Source organism: Dendropsophus ebraccatus, chromosome 10 (genome assembly GCF_027789765.1).
Source record: "Dendropsophus ebraccatus isolate aDenEbr1 chromosome 10, aDenEbr1.pat, whole genome shotgun sequence".
Lineage (NCBI taxonomy): Eukaryota > Metazoa > Chordata > Amphibia > Anura > Hylidae > Dendropsophus > Dendropsophus ebraccatus.
Genome location: NC_091463.1, coordinates 89,739,686 through 89,761,021, shown reverse-complemented (window position 1 = coordinate 89,761,021; position 21,336 = coordinate 89,739,686). Strand labels below are relative to the sequence as shown.

At 40.1% G+C, this 21,336-nt stretch overlaps 1 protein-coding gene across 1 annotated transcript in view; it reads right to left on the bottom strand.

Annotated features, from left to right (window-relative positions):
- LOC138766533 (mucin-3B-like) overlaps window positions 1–18,793 on the bottom strand; it is a 51,906-nt gene extending 33,113 nt beyond the window's left edge. Inside the window, exons 1-2 of the mRNA XM_069944123.1 lie at window positions 18,757–18,793; window positions 33–18,131 (exon numbers count right to left, since the gene is read on the bottom strand). Coding sequence (XP_069800224.1) covers window positions 33–18,131; window positions 18,757–18,793 — 18,136 coding nt within the window. The remainder of the gene's footprint in view (window positions 1–32; window positions 18,132–18,756) is intronic.
- Window positions 18,794–21,336: the final 2,543 nt, after the last annotated feature.

The window sequence follows — 21,336 nt, the reverse complement described above, 5'->3', positions numbered from 1 at the left end:
AGTAAATTGTTTTATTGTAGATGATATTTTACCACCCGTAGATCTTAAAAGTGCATCCTCTGTTACCTGATGTGTTCCTAAACTTGGCTGTGTTTGTGCACTAGGTTCTGTCACATTATACATTGGTAGACTTGCAGTAGATGTTGTTATTGTGGATATTGTTGTTGTTGTTTCTTCCGATTCCTCCTGAACAGTTCCTGGACCTGTAGATGCTATTGTAGCTGTTAAATTTATCACTGTGGCTGTCACTGTAGACAATGATGGACCTGAAGTAGATGTTGATATTGTGGATATTGGTTTACCAGTTGTGGCCATAGTTTGTGCATCTCCTGTTCCTACATGAATGGTCCCTGAACCTGTAGAGGTTATAACAGTTTTTACAGTTTCCATTGTTGATGTTTTTGTAGACGCTAATGAAACTGTAGTAGATTTTTCTGTTATAGATGATGTTTCACCACCTGTGGATGTCATAATTGCATCTTTTGTACTTAATCCATTAGTTTCTGAACCTGAAGATGTTATTGTACTTGTCGCTACAGACATTAATGGACTTACAGTCAATGATGCTGATGGGGATAATGTTGCAATATTAATAGATGTAGTTGCTTTTGTGTGTTCTGCTTCTTCCTGAGCAATTCCAGGACCAGTAGAGGTTCCAGCTGTTGCTAATATTACTGTTGGTGCCACTATAGACTTTGCTGGGCCAGATGTAGATTCTGATATTGTGGAGATTGTTGGGACATTTGTGGTGGTTGTTTGTGCACCTTCTGTTCCTTGTTGAACAGTTCCAGCACCTGTAGATGATAGTATAGTTGTCATTTTTGACACCAGTAAATCTGTAGTAGAATGTTTTATTGTAGACGAAATTTTATTGACACTAGACGTCAAAAGTGTCTCCTTTGTTGTTATTTGATGTGTTCCTAAACTTAGCTGTGTTATTACACCAGTTTCTGTTACTTTAGACATTGGTAGACTTGCAGTAGATGTTCTTATTGTGGATATTGTTGTTTCTTTTAAATCCTCATGAACAGTCCCTGAATCTGTTGATGTATCTGTTGCATTTGTAGACAATGATGGACCTGATGTACTTGCTGATATTGTGGATATTGTTTTAACAGTTGTGGCCATTGTTTGTGCATCTTCTTTTCCTACATGAATGGTTCCAGGACCTGTAGATGTTATTACGGTTGTTGCAGTTTCCATTGTTGGTGTTTTTGTAGACCCTGGTAAAACTGTAGTAGATGTTCCCATTGTGGATGATGTTTCACCACCTGTGGATGTCATAAGTACATCTTTTGTCCTTAATTCAGTAGTTTCTGAACCTGAATATGTTATTGCACGTTTTGCTGTCACTACAGACATTAATGGACTTACAGTCATTGCTGTTGATGGGAATAATGTTGCAGTATCCATAGATGTTGTTGTTTTTATTGATGTGTTTTCTGCTTCTTCCTGAGTAGTTTCAGGGCCAATAGATGTTGCAGCTGTTGCTAATATTAATGTTGGTTTCACTATAGACATTGATGGAGCTGATGAAGATGCTGATATTGTTGGGACATTTGTGGTGGTTGTTTGTGCATCTTCTGTTCCTTGTAGAACCGTTCCAGGACCTGTAGATGGTATTACACTTGTCCTTGTTGATGTTATTGTAGACACTGGTAAATATGTAGTAGATTGTTCTATTGTAGATGATATTTTACCACCTGTAGATGTCAAAAGTGCATCCTCTGTTGTTATTTGATGTGTTTCTAAACTTGTCTGTGTTATTTCACTAGTTTCCGTCCCTTTAGACATTGATAGACTTGCAGTAGATGTTGCTATTGTGGAAACTGTTGTTTCTTCTGATTCCTCCTGAACAGTTCCTGGATCTGTAGATGCTATTGTATCTGTTACATTTATTGCTGTGGGTGTTACTGTAGTCAATGATGGACCTGAAGTAGATGGTGATATTGTGGATATTGGTTTAACAGTTGTGGCCATTGTTTGTGCATATTCTGTTCCTACATGAATGGTTCCAGGACCTGTGGATGTTATTACGGTTGTTGCAGTTTCCATTGTTGGTGTTTTTGTAGATGCTGGTGAAACTCTAGTAGATTTTTCTATTGCAGATGATGTTTCGCCACCTGTGGATGTCATAAGATCATCCTTTGTACTTAATCCAGTAGTTTGTGAACCTGAAGATGTTATTGCTCTTGTTGCTGTAACTACAGACATTAATGGACTTACAGTAAATGCTGCTGATAAGGAAAATGTTGCAATACCCATAGATGTTGTTGTGTGTTCTGCTTCTTCCTGAGTAGCTCCAGGACCAGTAGAGGTTCGAGCTGTTGCTAATATTACTGTTGGTGTCACTATAGACATTGATGGAGCTGATGTAAATGCTGATATTGTTGGGACATTTGTGGTGGTTGTTTGTGCAACTTCTGTTCCTTGTAGAACAGTTCCAGGACCTGTAGATGGTATTACAGTTGTCTTTGTTGATGATAGCGTAGACACTAATAAATTTGGAGTAAATTGTTTTATTGTAGATGATATTTTACCACCTGTAGATGTCAAAAGTGCATCCTCTGTTATCTTATGTGTTTCTGAACTTGTCTGTGTTATTGCACTAGTTTCCGTCCCTTTAGACATTGGTAGACTTGCAGTAGATGTTGCTATTGTGGATATTGTTGTTTCTTCTGATTCCTCCTGAACAGTTCCTGGACCCGTAGATGCTATTGTATCTGTTACATTTATCCTTGTGGTTGTCACTGTAGACAATGATGGACTTGAAGTAGACAGTGATATTGTGGATATTGGTGTAACAGTTGTGGCCATAGTATGTGCATCGTCTGTTCCTACATAAATGGTTCCAGGATCTGTAGATGTTATTATGTTTTTTGCTGTTTCCCTTGATGGTGTTTTTGTAGGGTCTAGTAAACTGTCTTGTATTGTAGATGATGTTTCACCACCTGTGGATGTCATAAGTGCTTCTTTTGTACTTAATCCAGTTGTTTGTGAGCCTAAAGATGTTATCATTACAGACATTAGTGGACTGACAGTCAATGGTGTTGATGGGGACAATGTTGCAGTACCCATAGATGTTGTTGTTTGTTTTGCTTCTTCCTGTGTAGTTTCAGGACCAGTAGATGTTGCTGCTGTTGGTGCCATTATAGATATTGATGGACCTGATGTAGATTCTGATATTGAAGATATTGTTGGAACATTTGTGGTGGCTGTCTGTGCATCTTCTGTTGCTTGTTGCCCAGTTCCAGGACCTGTAGACGTTAGTACAGTTGTCATAGACACTGGTGAAGGTGTAGTAGATTGTTCTATTGTAGATGATAATTTTCCACCTGTGGATGTCATAAGTGAATACTTTGTTGTTATTTGAAGTGGTTCCGAACTTGTCTGTGTTATAGAACCAGTTTCTGTCACATTATACATTGGTAGACTTGCAGTAGATGCTGATATTGTGGATATTGTTGTTGTTTCTTCTGATTCCTCATGAATAGTTCCTGGACCCGTAGATGCTATTGTATCTGTTACATTTATAACTGTGGGTGTCACTGTAGACATTGATGGACCTGATGTAGATATTGATATTGTGGATATTGGTTCATTAGTTTTGGCCATAGTTTGTGCATCTTCTGTTGGAATTGTGGATATTGTTGTTTCTTTTGATTCCTCATAAACAGTCCCTGAACTTGTAGTTGCTATTGCATCTGTTGCATTTAACTTTATGGCTGTCACTGTAGACAATGATGGACCTGAAGTAGATATTGATATTGTGGATATTGGTTTAACAGTTGTGGCCATGGTTTGTACATCTTCTGTTCCTACATGAATGGTTCCAGGATCTGTAGATGTTATTACGGTTGTTGCAGTTGTCATTGTTGGTGTTTTTGTAGATGCTGGTGAAACTGTAGTAGATTTTACTATTGTAGATGATGTTTCCCCACCTGTGGATGTCAAAAGAACATCTCTTGTCCTTAATCCAGTAGTTTGTGAACCTGAAGAAGTTATTGTTCTTGTTTCTGTCACTACAGACATTAATGGACTTACAGTAAATGCTGCTGATGGGGATAATGTTGCAATGTCTATAGATGTTGTTGATGTGTATTCTGCTTCTTCCTGAGTAGCTCCAGGACCAGTAGATGTTGCAGCTGTTGCTAATATTACTATTGGTGTCAATATAGACATTAATGGAGCTGATGTAGATGCTGATATTGTTGGGACATTTGTGGTGGTTGTTTCTGCATCTTCGGCTCCTTGTAGAACAGTTCCACGACCTGTAGATGTTATTACACTTGTCCTTGTTGATGTTATTGTAGACACAGGTGAATCTGTAGTAGATTGTTCTATTGTAGAAGATGTTTTATCACCTGAGGATGTCATAAGTCCATCCTCTGTTGTTATTTGATGTGTTTCTGAACTTGTCTGTGTTATTGCACCAGTTTCCATCACTTTAGACATTGGTAGACTTGCAGTAGTTGCTGATATTGTGGATATTGTTGTTGTTTCTTCTGATTCCTCATGAACAGTTCCTGGACCCGTAGATGCTATTGTATCTGTTACATTTATAACTGTGGGTGTCACTGTAGACATTGATGGACCTGATGTAGATATTGATATTGTGGATATTGGTTCATTAGTTTTGGCCATAGTTTGTGCATCTTCTGTTCCTACATGGATGGTTCCAGGACCTGTAGATGTTATTATGGTTGTTGAAGTTTCCATTGTTGGTGTTTTTGTAGACGCTGATGAAACTGTAGTAGATTTTTCAATTGTTGATGATCTTTCACCACCTGTGGATGTCATCATTGCATCATTTCTATTTAATTCAGTAGTTTCTGAACCTGAAGATGTTATTGTTCTTGTTTCTGTCACTACAGACATAAATGGACTTACAGTCAATGCGGCTGATGGGGATAATGTAGCAATACCCATAGATGTTGTGTGTTCTGCTTCTGCCTGAGTAGCTCCAGGACCAGTAGATGTTGCAGCTGTTACTAATTTTGAAGTTGGTGTCACTATAGAAATTGATGGGGCTGATGTAGATGCTGATATTGTTGGGACATTTTTGGCAGATGTTTGTGCATCTTCTGTTCCTTGTTGAAAAGTTCCAGGACCCGCAGACGTTAGTACAGTTGTCCTTGTTGATGTTACTCTAGACACTGGTGAATCTGTAGTGGATTTTTCTATTGTAGATGATATTTTACCACCTGTAGATGTCATAAGTCCATCCTCTGTTATCTGATGTGTTCCTAAACTTGTCTGTGTTTTTGCACTAGGATCAGTCACTTTAGACATTGATAGACGTACAGTATATGTTTTCATTGTGGATACTGTTGTTTCTTCCGATTCCTCATGAACAGTTCCTGGACCAGTAGATGCTATTGCATCTGTTGCATTTATCACTGTGGCTGTCACTGTAGACAATGATGGAAGTGAAGTAGATGTTGATATTGTGGATATTGGTTGATTAGTTTTGGCCATAGTTTGTGCATCTTCTGTTCCTACATGAATGGTTCCAGGACCTGTAGATGTTATTACGGTTGTTGAAGTTTCCATTGTTGGTGTTTTTGTAGACGCTGATGAAACTGTAGTAGATTTTTCTATTGTAGATGATGTTTTACCACCTGTGGATGTCACAATTGCATCTTTTGTACTTAATTCAGTAGTTTGTGAACCTGAAGATGTTATTGCACGTGTTGCTGTCACTACAGACATTAATGGACTTACAGTCAATGCTGCCGATGGCGATGGCGTTCTTGTGTGTTCTACTTCTTCCTGAGTAGTTCCAGGACCAGTAGATGTTGCAGCTGTTGCTAATATTACTGTTGGTGTCACAACTGATATTGTGGATTTTGTTGGAATATTCGTCATGATTGTTTGTGTGTTTTCTGTTCCTTGTTGAACAGTTCCAGGACCTGTAGATGGTATTACAGTTGTCATTGTTGATGTTGTTGTAGACACCGGTGAAACTGTAGAGGATTTTTCTATTATAGATGAAATTTTACCACTTGTGGATGTCATAAGTGCCTCCTCTGTAGTTATCTGATGTGTTTTTAAACTTGGCTGTGATATAGCACCAGTTTCTGTCACTTTAGACATTGATAGACTTGCAGTAGATGTTGCTATTGTGGCTATTGTTGTTTTGTCTTCTGGTTCCTTATGAACTGTTCCTGGACCTTTAGATGATATTGTATCGGTTACATTTACCACTGTAAGTGTCCCTGTTCGCCTTGAAGTAGTAGTTGATATAGTGGATATTGGTTTTACAGTTGTGGCCGTTGTTTGTATATCTTCTGACTCTTCCTGAATGGTTCCAGGACCTGTAGATGTTATTATGGTTGTTGCTTTATCCATTGTTGGTGTTATTTTAGACACGGGTAAACTATTAGTAGATTCTTCTATTGTAGATGATATTTCACCACCTGTGAATGCTATTTGTGCATCCTCTGTTATATCTTGTGTTCCTGAACCTGAAGATGATAATGCACCAATTTCTGTCACTTCAGACATTGATCGACCTGTAGTAAATGCTGCTGTCTTGTATAGTGTTGCGTTTTCCATGGATGTTTTTGTTGTGTGTTCTTCTTGTTCTAGATTAGTTTTTGGAGCTTCGGATGTTTTTGCAGTTATTACTGTTAGTGTTACCAAGGGTATTGATGGATCTGCAGTAGCTTTTTCTATTGTTGATGATGTTACATCATATTTGGATGTTGTTTTTGCACTTTCTGCTCTTTGGCTTGGTCCTAAAACTGTAGCAGTTGTACTCAAAATTTCTGTTGCTAATGTTGTATATATTGATGGACCTGAAGTAGATTCTGCTATTGTAGCTATTGCGGCTATTGCTATATCATCTCTGGACATTGTTGGTCTATCTTCTGTGCCTTCTATCATGGTTCTAGGACCTTTGGATGCTATTACAGGTGTTGGCTTTGTCAATGTCGCTGTGGTTGTCGACGTGGATGGACCTGCAGTAAACACTGTTGGTGTCGGTGTTGGACCTGTAGATGTTTCTATTGTAAATGATGATCCTGATCCTGAAGATGTTTCTGCATTTGTTGCTGTCATTTTAGACATTAGTCGACTTGCAGTTGAGGTTGCTATTGTCGATGTTGTTGCACTATCCATTGATTTAGCTGTTGAATGTTTTGCTTTTTCTTGAACTGAAGATGTTATTTTCGTTGTTGCAGCAACTGTTGACGTAACTGTAGACACTGATGGATCTGAATTATTTACTGATATTGTGGATATAGTTGGAACATTTGTGGCCGTTGTTTCTGCTTCTTCTGTTACTTTTTGAATGGTTCCAGGACCTGTAAATTCAGTTGTTGCACGTGTCATTGTTGATGTTATTGTAGACACTGGTAAAACTAGAGTAGTTTGTTCAATTGTAGATGATATTGCACGATCTGTAGATTTTGCAAATGTCTCTTGTTTTGAACCTGTAGTTGACTGTTCTATTCTGGATGATGATGATGATGCACCACCCGTGGATGTCATAACCGCATCTTTTGTTGTTATTTCTTGCTTTCCAGATGCTGACGATGTTATTGCACTTGTTGCTTCCACTGTAGACATGGATGGACTTGCATTTAATTTGTCTTTTAGAGATATTGTTGCACTTTCCCTGGATGTTGGTGTTGTGTGTTCTGCTTCTTCTTGGGCAGTTCCATTACCTGTAGATGTTATTGTAGTTGTTGCTGTTATCACAGTTGGTGTCCTTGTAGACAATGATGAAGCTGAAGTAGATGCTGATATTGTGGATATTGCTGGAACATTTGTGGTCATTGTTTGTGCATCTACCGTTCCCTCATGAATGGTTCCAGAACCTGTAGATGTTATTGCAGCTGATGCAGTTATAGCTGTTGGTGTCACTGTAGCCATTGATGGACTTGAAGTTGATGCTGATATTGTGAATATTGCTGGATCATTTGTGGTCATTGTTTGTGAATCTTCCGTTCCTTCAAGAATGGTTCCAGAATCTGTAGATGTTATTAGGGTTGTTGCAGTTGTCATTGTTGGTGTTATTGTAGACACTGGTAAAACTTTAGTGGACTCTTCTTCTTGGGCAGTTCCAGGACCTGTAGATGTTATTGTAGTTGTTGCTGTAATCACAGTTGGTGTTACTGTAGACAATGATGAAGCTGAAGTAGATGCTGATATTGTGGATATTGCTGGAACATTTGTGGTCATTGTTTGTGCATCTACTGTTTTCTCATGAATGGTTCCAGAATCTGTAGATGTTATTGTAGTTGTTGCAGTTATAGCTGTTGGTGTCACTGTAGCCATTGATGGACTTGAAGTCGATGCTGATATTGTGAATATTGCTGGATCATTTGTGGTCATTGTTTGTGAATCTTCCGTTCCTTCAAGAATGGTTCCAGAATCTGTAGATGTTATTACGGTTGTTGCAGTTGTTATTGTTGGTGTTATCGTAGACACTGGTAAAACTGTAGTGGACTCTTCTTCTTGGGCAGTTCCATTATCTGTAGATGTTATTGTAGTTGTTGCTGTTATCACTGTTGGTGTTACTGTAGACAATGATGAAGCTGAAGTAGATGCTGATATTATGGATATTGCTGGAACATTTGTGGCCATTGTTTGTGAATCTTCCGTTCTTTCAAGAATGGTTGCAGAATCTGTAGATGTTAGTACTGTTGTTGCAGTTGTTATTGTTGGTGTTATCGTAGACACTGGTGAACCGGTAGTGGATTGTTCTGTGGATGATGTTACACCACCTGTGGATGTCATAAGTGCATCATCTCTATCCATCTTATGTGTACCTAAAAGTGAAGATGGTATTGCACTTGTTGCTGTAGACATTGATGGACTTGCAGTTGATGTTGCTACTTTGGATATTGTTGCACTATCTCTGGAGTTTGTAAATGTGTGTTCAGCTTCTTGAACAGTTCCGGGTGGTGTAGAAGTTCTTTCAGTTGCTGCAGCTATTGCTGATGGTGTCACTGTAGACATGAATAGATCTGAAGATGCTGGGATCTGTGCTTTAGTTTTTTCTGCTTCCTCTGGAATGGTTCCAGGACCACCAGTAGATTTAATTATAGTTGTCACAGTCGTCATAGCTGATATTATTGAAGATACTGGTGAACCAGTAGTAGATTGCTCTACTGTAGAGGATATTTCACCATCTGCGGTTGTCATATGTGCATCTTCTGTTATTATTTCTTGTGTTTCTGAACCTGAAGATGTTATTGCCCTTGTTGTCATTGGTAGACTTGCAGACGATGCTGCTATTGTAGATATTATTGCATGTGATGATGATGTTATTGTTGTGTCTTCTTCTGCTTCTTGATCGGTTACATGACCTGTTGGTTTTATTGCAGCTGTTGAAATTGTCCCGGTTATTGCTTTTGAAGTCTTGGGTATATCGGTAGCTTGTATTGTCATTGTTGTAGATGTTGCTGGTGTATCTTCTTCTGTTATATTATTTATACCGATTTCTGAAGATGTTATTGAAGCGCTTGCAGTGGTCTTTGTAGCTGTCACTTTAGACATTGGTGGACCTGTAGTAGATGCTGCCCTTGTAGACAATGTTGCACCATCAGTTAATATTGTGCCCCATGCTGCTTCTTGAACAGTACTGAGACCTGTAGATGTTATTTTAGTTGCTGTAATTGTCATTGTTGATGTCACTGTAGTCTGCTGAACTGTAGTGGCGTCCCTTATTACAGATGATGTAGAACCATCTTTGGATGTCCTTTCTAATCCTGTAGATGGTATTGTGGTTGAAGACGTTAGCCTTGTTGCTGTCACTGAGGACATTGGATCTGCTGTAGATTGTTCTGTTGTAGACAATGTTGCCTCCTCTCCGGATGTTCTTAGCAAATCTTCTGCGGTTATTTTATATATCTCTGTAGCTGAAGACGTGGTAGCGGCTGTTGCTGTGGACTTTGTTGTTGTAGATATTGATGGACCTGAAGTAGACCCTCCTATCTTAGATATTGTTATATCCTCTGTCGATGTTGTTACGGCACCTTGTGCTGCTTCTTGAATAGTTTTACTGCCTGTAGATGTTATTGTAGTTGCTGCAGTTAGGATTGTTGGTGTCACTGTAGAGATCGATGGACCTGCAGTAGATTTGTCTATTGTGGATGACGTTACTTCATACTTGGATGTTGTTCTTACACTTTCTGTTGATTTACTTGTTCCTGAAGCTACAGATGCTTTTGCAGTTATTCCTGTTTTTTTTGTTGCTAATGTTTTAGACGTTGATGGACTTGAAGTAGATGCTGTTATTGGGGATATTGTTGTATCATTTGTGGCCATTGTTATTGGATCTTCTGCTTTTTTCATGGTTATAGGATTAGTAGATGTTATTAAAGTTGTCGCTGTCATTGTTGTCGTGGATTGACCTGCAGTAGACATTGCTATTGTGGATATTTTTTGTGTATCTTCTGCTCCTTCTTGAGTGGTTCCAAGCCCTACTGATGTTATAGTGTTTGTCATTGTCACTGCTGATGTCAGTGTTGGAATTGATGAACTTGTATTTGATTGTTCTATTGTAGATGATGCAGTAGATGTTGCTATTGTGGCACTATCCATAGATGATGTTGTGTGTTTTGCCTCTTCTTGAACAGTTACGGGACCTGTAGATGTTATTGTAGCTGTTGCAGTTATCACTGTTGGTGTCAGTGAAGACACTGACGGACCTGCAGTAGATGTTGCTGTTGTAGATATTGTGGTCGTTGTTTGTACATCTTCTGTAACTTCTTGAATGGTTTCAGGACCTGTATTTGCCACAGCTGTCATCATTGGTGGTAATGTTGACATTGGTGAACCTGTAGTAGATTGTTCTATTGTAGTTGATATTTCACCACCAGTGGATGTCGTAAGTGCATCCATTGTTGTTTCTTGTGTTCCTGAAGATAAAATTGCATCAATTGCTGTTACTACAGACACTGATGGACTTACAGTCAATGCTGTTGTTGTTGTTGTTGTGTGTTTTGCTTTTTCTTGAACAGTTCCAGGACCTGTAGATATTACCATTACCACTGTTGGTGTCATTGTAGACACTGATGGACCTGAATTAGATGGTGATACTGTGGATATTGTTGGAGCATTCATGGTCGTTATTTGTGCCTCTTCTGTTACTTCTTTAATGCTTGTTCCAAGACCAGTAGATGTTACTGTAGTTGTTGCAGTTGCCATTGTTGGCATTATTGTAGACACTGGTGAGCCTTCAGTAGCTTCTTCTTCTGTTGCAGATGTTGTTTCACCTACTGTAGATGTCGTAATAGCATCTTCTGTTTTTATTTGAATACTTTCTATACCTGAAGATGTTGTTGCATTTGTTGCCATCACTGTAGACATTGATGGACTTGCCATTGATGTTGCCACGGTGGATATTGTTGCACTATCCATGGATGTTGTTGTTGTGTGTTCTGTTTCTTCTTGAGCTGGTCCAGAACCTGTAGATATTGTAGTTGATGCTGTTATAGCTGTTGATGTCACTGTGGTCTCTAAAGTGGATGCTTGGATCAATGTTGTTGTTTTTACTACTTCTTCTTGACCTGTAGATGTTTTTGTAGTTGTTTCAGTTGTCATTGTTGGTGTTATTGTAGACACTCGTAAACCTGCAGTAGATTGTTTTATTGTAGTTGATATCTCCACACTTGTGGATGTCATAAGTGCGTCTGTTATTTCTTGTGTTCCTGAACCTGAAGATGTTATTGCACCAACTGAAGTCACTGCAGACACTGATGGACTTGCAGTCCATGCTGCCGTTGTAGATATTGCTATACCATTTGTGGACATTAGTGTGTCTTTTGTCTCTTCTTGCATAGTTGCAGGACCCTTAGATGTTATTACAGTTGTCCCCGTTGTTGTTGTTGTTGTTGTTGTTATCGTTGCTGGGGTTGTTGACTTGGATGGATCTGCAGTAGACATTGATGAACTTGTAGCTGATTGTTGTATTGTAGATGATGTTTGTAATCCTGAAGATGTTATTGCACTAGCTACTGTCACTGAAGACATTGCTGGACTTGCAGTAGATGTTGCTGTGGATATTATTGGAACAATAGAGACTGTTGTTTGTGCATCTTCTGTTACTCGTTGAATGGTTCCAGGACCTGCAGATGTTATGACCTGCATTGTTGGTGTTATTGTAGACTCTTGTGGACCTGTTGAAGATGATGTTGCACCACTTGTGGATGTTATAAGCGTGTCTATTGTTCTCATTCCGGTTGATGCTGCTATTGTGGATATTGTTGCATCTATAGATGTTGTGTGTTCTGCCTCTTCTTGAGCAGTTCCAGGACCTGTAGATGTTGCCTTTATCACTGTTGGTGTCACTATAGACATTGATGGACCTGAAGTAGATGCTGATATTGTAGATCTTGTTGGAACATTTGTGGTCGTTATTTGTGCTTCTTCTGTTATTTCTTTAATTGTTGGTGTTATTGTAGACACTGATGAACCTGTAGAAGCGTCTTCTGTCATAGATGATGTTGCACCACTTGTGGATGTCATAAGTGCATCTTCTGTTTTTATTCCAATAGTTTTTAAAGATGTTATTGCATTTGTTGCTGCTACTGAAGACATTGGGTGACTTGAAGTTGATGCTGCCATTCTGGATATTGTTGCACTATCCATGGATGTTGTTGTTGTTGTATGTTCTGATTTTCCTTGACTAGGTCCAGAACCTGTAGTTGTTATGGTACTAGACACTGTAACCACTGTTGGTGTCACTGTAGACACTGATGGATCTGAATGGGACACTGGGACCGGTGTTGTTTTTGCTGCTTCTTCTTGGATAGTTCCAGGTCCTGTAGATGATATTTTTGTTGTCACAGTTGTCATTGTTGGTGTTATTGTAGACTCTGATGAACCTGTAGATTGTTCTATTGTAGATGATATTTCACCACCTCTGGAGGTCATAAGTATATCTGTTATTTCGTGTGCTCCTGAAACTGAAGTTGTTATTGCACCAACTGGTGTCACTGCAGACACTGATGGTCTGACAGTCGATGCTGCTGTTGTAGATATTGTTGCACTATCCATGGATGTTGTTGAGTGCCCTGCTTCTTCACTAGGTCCAGGACCTGTAGATGGTATTTTAGTTACTATAGACACTGATGGATCTGAAGTGGACGCTGGGATCAGTGTTGTTTTTACTGCTTGTTCTTGAATGCTTACAGGACAGATAGTTGATTTTTTAGTTGGCACAGTTGCCATTATCTGTGTTTTTGTAGGCACTGGTGAACCTGTAGTAGATTCTTCTATTGTAGATGATGGTGAACCACCTGTAGATGCCATTAGTACATCTTTTGTTGTTATTTCTTGTGTTCCTGATCCTGAAGGTGGTATTATTGAACTTGTTGCTGTCACTGCAGACATTGATGGACCTGTATTTAATGTGTCTATTGTGGATAATATTGCTCTGTCTACAGATGTTGTTATTGTTGTGTGTTCTGTAGTAGATTTTTCCATTGTAGACGACATTGCACCACCTGTGGATGTTATAAGCCTGTCTATTATTCTCATTCCAGTTGATGCTGCTATTGTTGGATCTATAGATGTTGTTGTGGGTTCTGATTCTTCTTGAGCAGTTCCAGGATGTGTAGATGTTGCTTTTATCACCGTTGGTGTCACTTTAGATGTTGATGGACCTGAAGTAGATGCTGATATTGTGGATATTGTTAGAACATTTGTGGTCGTTATTTGTGTTTCTTCTGTTATTTTAATTGTTGGTGTTATTGTAGACACTGGTGAACCTGTAGTAGCTTCTTCTGTCATAGATGATGTTGCACCACCTGTGGATGTCATAAGTGCATCTTCTGTTCTTATTCCAATAGTTTTTAAACCTGAAGATGTTATTGCATTTGTTGCTGTCACTGAAGACATTAGTGGGCTTGAAGTGGATGCTGTCATTATGGATATTGTTGCACTGTCTATGGATGTTGTTTTGTGTTCTGATTCTCCTTGACTAGGTCCAGTACCTGTAGATGTTATTGTACTTGATGCTTTAATCGCTGTTGGTTTCATTGTAGACACTGGTGGATCTGAATGAGATATTGGGATCAGTGTTGTTTTTACTGCTTCTTCTTGAATGGTTCCAGGACCTGTAGATGATATTTTTGTTGTCATTGTTGTTGTTATTGTAGACTCTGTTGAATCTGTAGATTGGTCTATTGTAGATGATATTTCCCCACCTGTAAAGGTCATCTGTGCATCTGTGTTTTTTTGTGTTCCTAAAACTGAAGTTGTTATTTCACCAATTGGAGTCACAGCAGACACTGATGGACTTGCAGTCAACAATGTCATTATAGATATTGTTGCACTATCCATGGATGTTGTTGAGTGTTCTGCTTCTTCTTCACTAGGTCCAGGACCTGTAGATGTTATTTTAGTTGTTGTTCTCGCTGTTGGTGTCACTATAGACACTGACGGATCTGAAGTGGATGCTGGGATCAGTGTTGTTTTTACTGCTGGTTCTTGAATGGTTACAGAACCGATAGATGATTGTTTAGTTGCCATGGTTATCATTGTTGGTGTTATTGTAGGCACCGGGGAGCCTGTAGTAGACTGTTCTATTGTTGATGATAGTTTACCACCTGTAGATGCCACGAGTATATCTTTTGTTGTTATTTCTTCTGTTCTTGATGCTGAAGATGGTATTAATGAACTTGCTGCTGTCACTGCAGACATTGACGGACTTGCTTTTAATGCATCTATTGTGGATAGTGTTGCTCTGTCTATGGATGTTGTTATTGTTGTGTGTTCTGCTTCTTTTTTATTTCTTGTTCCAGGACCTTTAGATGTTATTGCAGCTGTTGGTAGACTTGCAGTAGATTTTACTATTGTGAATATTGTTGTTGTGTCTTCTGATTCCTCATGAACAGTTCTTGGACCTGCAGATTTTATCAAAGCTGTTGGAGTTATCACCGTTGGTGTCACTATAAATATTGGACCTGATGTAGATGCTGCTCTTGTCGATATTGTTGTGCCATCTATGGTTGTTGTCTCTTTAGCTGTCAGGAAAGTTATGGGTAGACTTGAAGTTGACTCTTTTACTATAGAGGATGTTGAATCTCTAGATGTTATTAGTTCATCTTTTTCTCTTGCAGTCGTCTTTGTTGATTTCATGGCAGACATTGGTGGACCTGTTGTAGATGCTGTTTTCGTGGATAATGTTTCACCATCTATGGATGTGGTTAATGACCCTTTTTCTGCTTTTTGAACAGTACTAAGACTTGTAGATACTATGGCTGTTGTTATTGGTGTCACTGTAGACAATGGTGGATTTGCAGTGGATTCATCTATAGTAGATGATGTTGTTCCTAAACCTGTGGATCTTTTTATAGTTGTCACAGTTGTTTCCAATATCAATGCAAGCGATGTAGGTGATGCTTTAGGAGTTCTTGTTGCTGTCACCACGGACATTTGTGGACCTGCAGTAGATTTGACCATTGTAGAAGATGTGCTTTCTACGGATATTATAAGTACATCTTCTGGTGTAGCTTGAACAGTTCCAAGACCATTAGATGTTTCTGTCTCTGTAGACACTGGTGGACCAGCAGTTGATTCTTCTATTTTAGATGATGCTGCCTTATCTATGGGTGTTGTTAGGGCATGAGTAGTTCCAAGACCTTTAGATGTCGTTGGCATTTTTGTTGCTGTCACTGTCGACATTGAGGAATCTGCAGTAGACTCGTCCCTTGTAGAAGATGTTGTATTTATGGAGAATGTCAGTGCATCTTTTTCTGCTATTTCAGTTGCCCCTCCACCTAAAAATGTTATTGCTCTTGCTGCTGTACTAGTAGACATTGTTGACCCTGCAGTAGATTGAATTGTTGATATTATTGATCCATGTATGACAGTTTTTTGTGCAGCTTCTACTACTATTTGATCTGTTATGAGACCTCTAGATGTTGATTCAGTTTTCGCACCTGTAGTTGTCACTATAGATCCTGTTGTTTCTAGTGTTTTTTCGATATTCCTCTCAGATAGTAATGGTATAAATTCTACTGATGTTGGTATTAAGTCTAGTGTAGTTGTCTCTAAGGTGGTGGAAGTCTTTGTATCGGTTGTAGTTCTCTCTTCTCTTGTATGAGCTAAAAGTGTTGTAAGAGATTCAGGATATGATGATGTCTCACCGGCATGTTTACTCACAACTGTAGTTTTTTCTGATGTTGGAATTGTTGCCTTCACTGTTTCTGTGGTTGCAAACATAGTTCTTGTTGTTTCAGGATAGATTGATGAACCTTTCACGTCTTGTTTACTTAAAAATATTGTATTTGTATCTGAGGATGTAGAGACTGTGGACCCCTCAGCTGCCAACGGTGTTTTACCAATAACCAGTCCTAGTGAGTTTTCTCCAGGTCTACTTTTAATTTCTTCATTTTCAAAAGAACTTTTCTCAGATGTTGCTGATGCAGCTGTGGTTGTATCTCTTGAAGTTTTCACATTTTCAATCTTAGCAGACATACTAGTTGCAGTAGTAATGATTTCAGAAATGAGTTGAAATATTGTAGATCGTCCATTGTGTGCAATTGTCTCTGTGTTTACTGCTTTGTTAAATGTAATTTGCATTGGTTCTGTCGTTGCAACACTTGTTTGTGTTATAGTTTGCGTCGTTGTTATTTCTTTCTTCTTAGTAGATTGTGATTTTGAGGTCAGAGGGTCGATGTCCCTCCATGTTGTTAGGGCTCCCATTGATGTCATGTCTACTCCATCTAGTACAACTGTGGATATTTTCTGGGGTTCTACTGAAACTGTGTCTTGAACTTCTCCCAACATTGCAATGGTTGTAAATATTGATGCCCCAGAAGCAGATCCTGGTGTTGTGGGTGAGGAGGAACCATGTACAGATGCTGTTTTGCCATTATCTTGACTTGTTCCTAGACCTACAGTTGTTATTGAAGATGGCACCATCTTTGTTGTTGAAGCATCCCCATACTGTTTTGATGACACATCAATTGCATAAGTTATTGTTGATGAATCTGTAGAAGGCATTGTATGTCCTGCATCAGTACCTGATGTATGCATTGTCCTTGGGTCTATCATGGTACTTGGAATAGATGGTCTTGTTGTTGGTAATATTGTAGTGTCCAGGGTTGCTGATTTTTCAGCTTCGTTTGCTACTTCAGTTGTTTCCAAGCCAGCTGTTTGTGTTGTAACTTGTTTAGATAATGTAGTAGTTATCAATGGTCCCATTTCTGTTTCTAGAGCTGGTGTTGGCATGTTTTTTGATGATGGTCGTGCTGCAAATACTTTAGTACTATCCACAAAGGCTGGGTTTAAAGTGTCAGTAGGTTTTTCTGGTGGTGGAGCAGCAAATACTTCAATGAGCTTGGAAAACATCTCATTAGGTATTAATGTCTTTGAAGGGTAAGCATCTGTAGCAGGTTTTGCGCCATTCATGGTTGTTGTTGTTGCACCGTCTGAGTTTGTATGATCTATTGTTGTTACAGCTCCTACTGTCTGTGGTATCGTGGGCTCCTTGGATTTTGAGACAGTAACCTTAGAAGATCTTACTAGAGATGTTATATTTGTACCTTTTGTTGTATTCACCACGGATGTTGTTGTCCTAGTGGTAGCAGGGATGGTTGTAACCTTTATTGCATTCTTTTGTAAGCCTTTACCTTTGCCTTGAATGACCGTAGCATTTTGCATAGTCTTATGGCTTGCCGCACCTCCAGTTGGGTTGTTTGGAGCTTTGTCCATATTCTTATTTGCTGCCGCACCTCTGGCAGGGACGACTTTAGCCTCACGCCTTTCCCTATGTGTTTTACTTTTCCTATTTGTTTTGTGCCTTGTAACTTTTCTCCATGTATTATATTTAGTCCTACCTCTACTCATGAGTGTGATAGCTTCTATATTGTTTTTATGTGTTTTTACTTTTCTAGATACTCCTAATGTCCCTGACTCCCCAAGTGTTTTGACCTTATCTTGGTTCTTCGGGCTTGTCGCTGACAATTCTTGTATTGATGGTTTTTCTATCAATAGTTTTCCTTCTATGGGATATTCTTTCTTTCTAACAATAAGAATATCTCTTTCTCCTACCGGTTCTATATGTGAGGTCTTACTTTTTGACGTACCATTTGTTGCCCTTGATATTACTACTGGGTCAGCGGAAGATGGGTGATTTCTTGGTGTGGTTTGGAGTATTGCTGTTCCAACTAAAAAACAAAAATCACTTAAGTAAGGATTCAAAGTCAATTGTTTGATACAAGAACTGCCTGCTCAGACAATGGCAAAATGACAGAGGTGAAATAGATTAGAGGAATAGAAGAACAATGGGGAGTGGGTGATGTCACAATGGCAAGGCCACAATGGCAAGGATTGGGCCAATGATTATAACTAGAGATGAGCAAACCGAGTTCGGGTTCGAGTCGATCCGAACCCGAACGTTCGGCATTTGATTGGCTGGGGCTGCTGAACTTGAATAAAGCTCTAAGGTTGTCTGGAAAACATGGATACAGCCAATGACTATATCCGTGTTTTCCACATAGCCTTAGGGCTTTATCCAAAATCAGCAGCCACCGCTAATCAAATGCCGAAAGTTCGGGTTCGGATCGACTCGAGCATGCTCCAGGTTCGCTCATCTCTAATTATAACCTCATTTTTATTTTCACTGTACCCCAAGACAATTATAAAAACATAGGGGGACATTTATGAAGTCCGGCGTTTTTTACGCCGGATTTATAAATGTCCCCGCATCTCCGGCGCTACGTGGATTTACATAGAGGCGGACCGCCTCTTCATAAATCCCGTGCGCGTCGGTGCGCACAGCCAAAAACCTACGCCACCTGAAAGGTGGAGTAGGTTTTTGGCGTATCATTGTGCCGAAAAAATGATAAATCGCGCGGACTCTTCACGCCCCCTCCACACCCCCGCCCCCCCGGCGTACTCGGCGTGAAGTGCCGATATGCGAATATTTTATTCACAAATCGGCCATTTGCGAATAAAAAAATACGCAAATGGGCACTTTCCGCCGAAAATCATCCGGATGATACATGTCGCCCATAGACTTGCTGTGAATCAGCTGCACCCAACTTTGCATATACATTGGTATCCTGATACAATATAGACTTAAAGGACCCCTTAAGGACAGAGCCCAAAATTACAGGGATCTTTCGATAAACTAGCACTGCATTGACTTCTGTGGGTACTGTATATTCTACATACACTTCTATTTTTTTTTTTATTTAGAACATTCATTGTATTCTCAGGCTCAGTTACATGACCACTCTGCCTGTGTTTTTACTTCCTTTGATGCCATGTTCCCTTTCTGTTTCCTGTTCCTCAGGGGCTGGCTGGCAAATTTTAGCCTGGGGGCAAGCACACAGCACTGGCCCATGAGTAGCCAAACAATGGCCCATCCTTCAGGCCCCCTATTATTACGCTCCCCACATAAGTGCAAGGAAGGTAAATGGCCACCCACTCCAATACTTCCTCCAGGGACACTGTTCTGACAGTTCGGATAATACATTCAGCCATTCCAGTCATTTGTAAACAGGGATTTCCTACTGCTCCCTGTGAAGGGGTCGGTAGTCACTTTCCTGTATAAGTATATGGGACGGCTCAGCGCTGACACGGAACCATAGTCCCATAGACTTACATTGAGTAGGTGACCTCTGGTCCCTTCACACAGAGCAGTAGGAATTCTCTGGTCACAAATGACCAGAAGGGCTGGAGACGTTATCCGAACTGTTGGAACATCGCTGCTGGAAGAGGTAAAGGTCCGGGTTGCCATCTACCGTCCCTGCACTGATGTGGGGGTAATAATATGTAAAGGCTGGAGTGCTCCTTTAAAGGGAACCAATTAGCACAGTTGTCCTGATCTGGTTTTTCAGCTGCACAGTATAGATTTACTGTGCAGCTCCCCAAGGCCCAACCACTTAGTATAAGATGGTGGGAAAGCTGGGTGACCACATCATACTGAGTATAAGATTCTGGGAAACCTGAGTGACCACATCATACTGAGTACTAGATGCTGGAAAAGCTGCGTGATCACATCATACTGAGTATAAGATTCTGGGAAAGCTGGGTGATCACATCATACTGAGTATAAGATTCTGGGAAAGCTGGGTCACCACATCATACTGAGTACTAGATGCTGGAAAAGCTGGGTGACCACATCATAATAAGTATTAGATTCTAGGAAAGCTGGGTGACCACATCATACTGAGTATAAGATTCTGGGAAAGCTGGGTGACCACATCATACTGAGTACTAGATGCTGGAAAAGCTGGGTGACCACATCATACTGAGTATAAGATTCTGAGAAAGCTGGGTGACCACATCATACTGAGTACTAGATGCTGGGAAAGCTGGGTGACCACATCATACTGAGTACAAGATGGTGGGAAAGCTGGGTGACCTCCATCATACTGAGTACAAGATGCTGGGAAAGCTGAGTGACCTCCATCCCACTGAGTATAAGATTCTGGGAAAGCTGGGTGACCTCCATCATACTGAGTATAAGATGGGTAGAAAGCTGGGTGACCTCCATTATACTGAGTACAAGATGTTGGAAAGCTGAGTGACCTCCATCATACTGAGTATAAGATGGTGAGAAAGCTGAGTGACCTCCTTCATACTGAGTAAAGGATGGTGTGAAAGCTGGGTGACCTCCATCATACTGAGTATAAGATGGGTAGAAAGCTGAGTTACCTCCATCATACTGAGTATAAGATGGGTAGAAAGCTGAGTTACCTCCATCATACTGAGTATAAGATGGTGTGAAAGCTGGGTGACCACATAATACTAAATATAAGATAGTGGGCAAGCTGCGTGACCTCCATCATACTGACTATAATACAAGATGCTGGGAAACTGAGGTTTCTGTATTTTCACCATAGTTTACTTTTCCCTTCACATGATCACTTTTGCTGTCAAAATGCCACTACCCCCCCCCCCCCAAGCAATCCCCCCTGTGGGTATGGGCAATCCTTCACCCTTAGTTCAATTCTCCTTCCCCCTCATGTGCGCACCCCCTATTAGTAAAAATAATAATAAACAAAACAACACACACACATGCTGTAGTTCTACCAAAGCACCAGAGGATCATGCTGTGAGTTGTTGTTCTACCAAAGCCACACAGGAGCATGCTAGGAGTTGTTGTTCTACCACAGCCACACAGGATCATGCTGTGAGTTGTTGTTCTACCAAAGCCACACAGGAGCATGCTGGGAGTTGTTCTACCACAGCCACACAGGATCATGCTGGGAGTTGTTGTTCTACCAAAGCCACACATGAACATGCTGGGAGTTGTTCTACCACAGCCACACAGGATCATGCTGGGAGTTGTTATTCTACCAAAGCCACACATGAACACTAAAACACACAGGGGTGTAACTGGCATTCATGGGGCCCCATAGC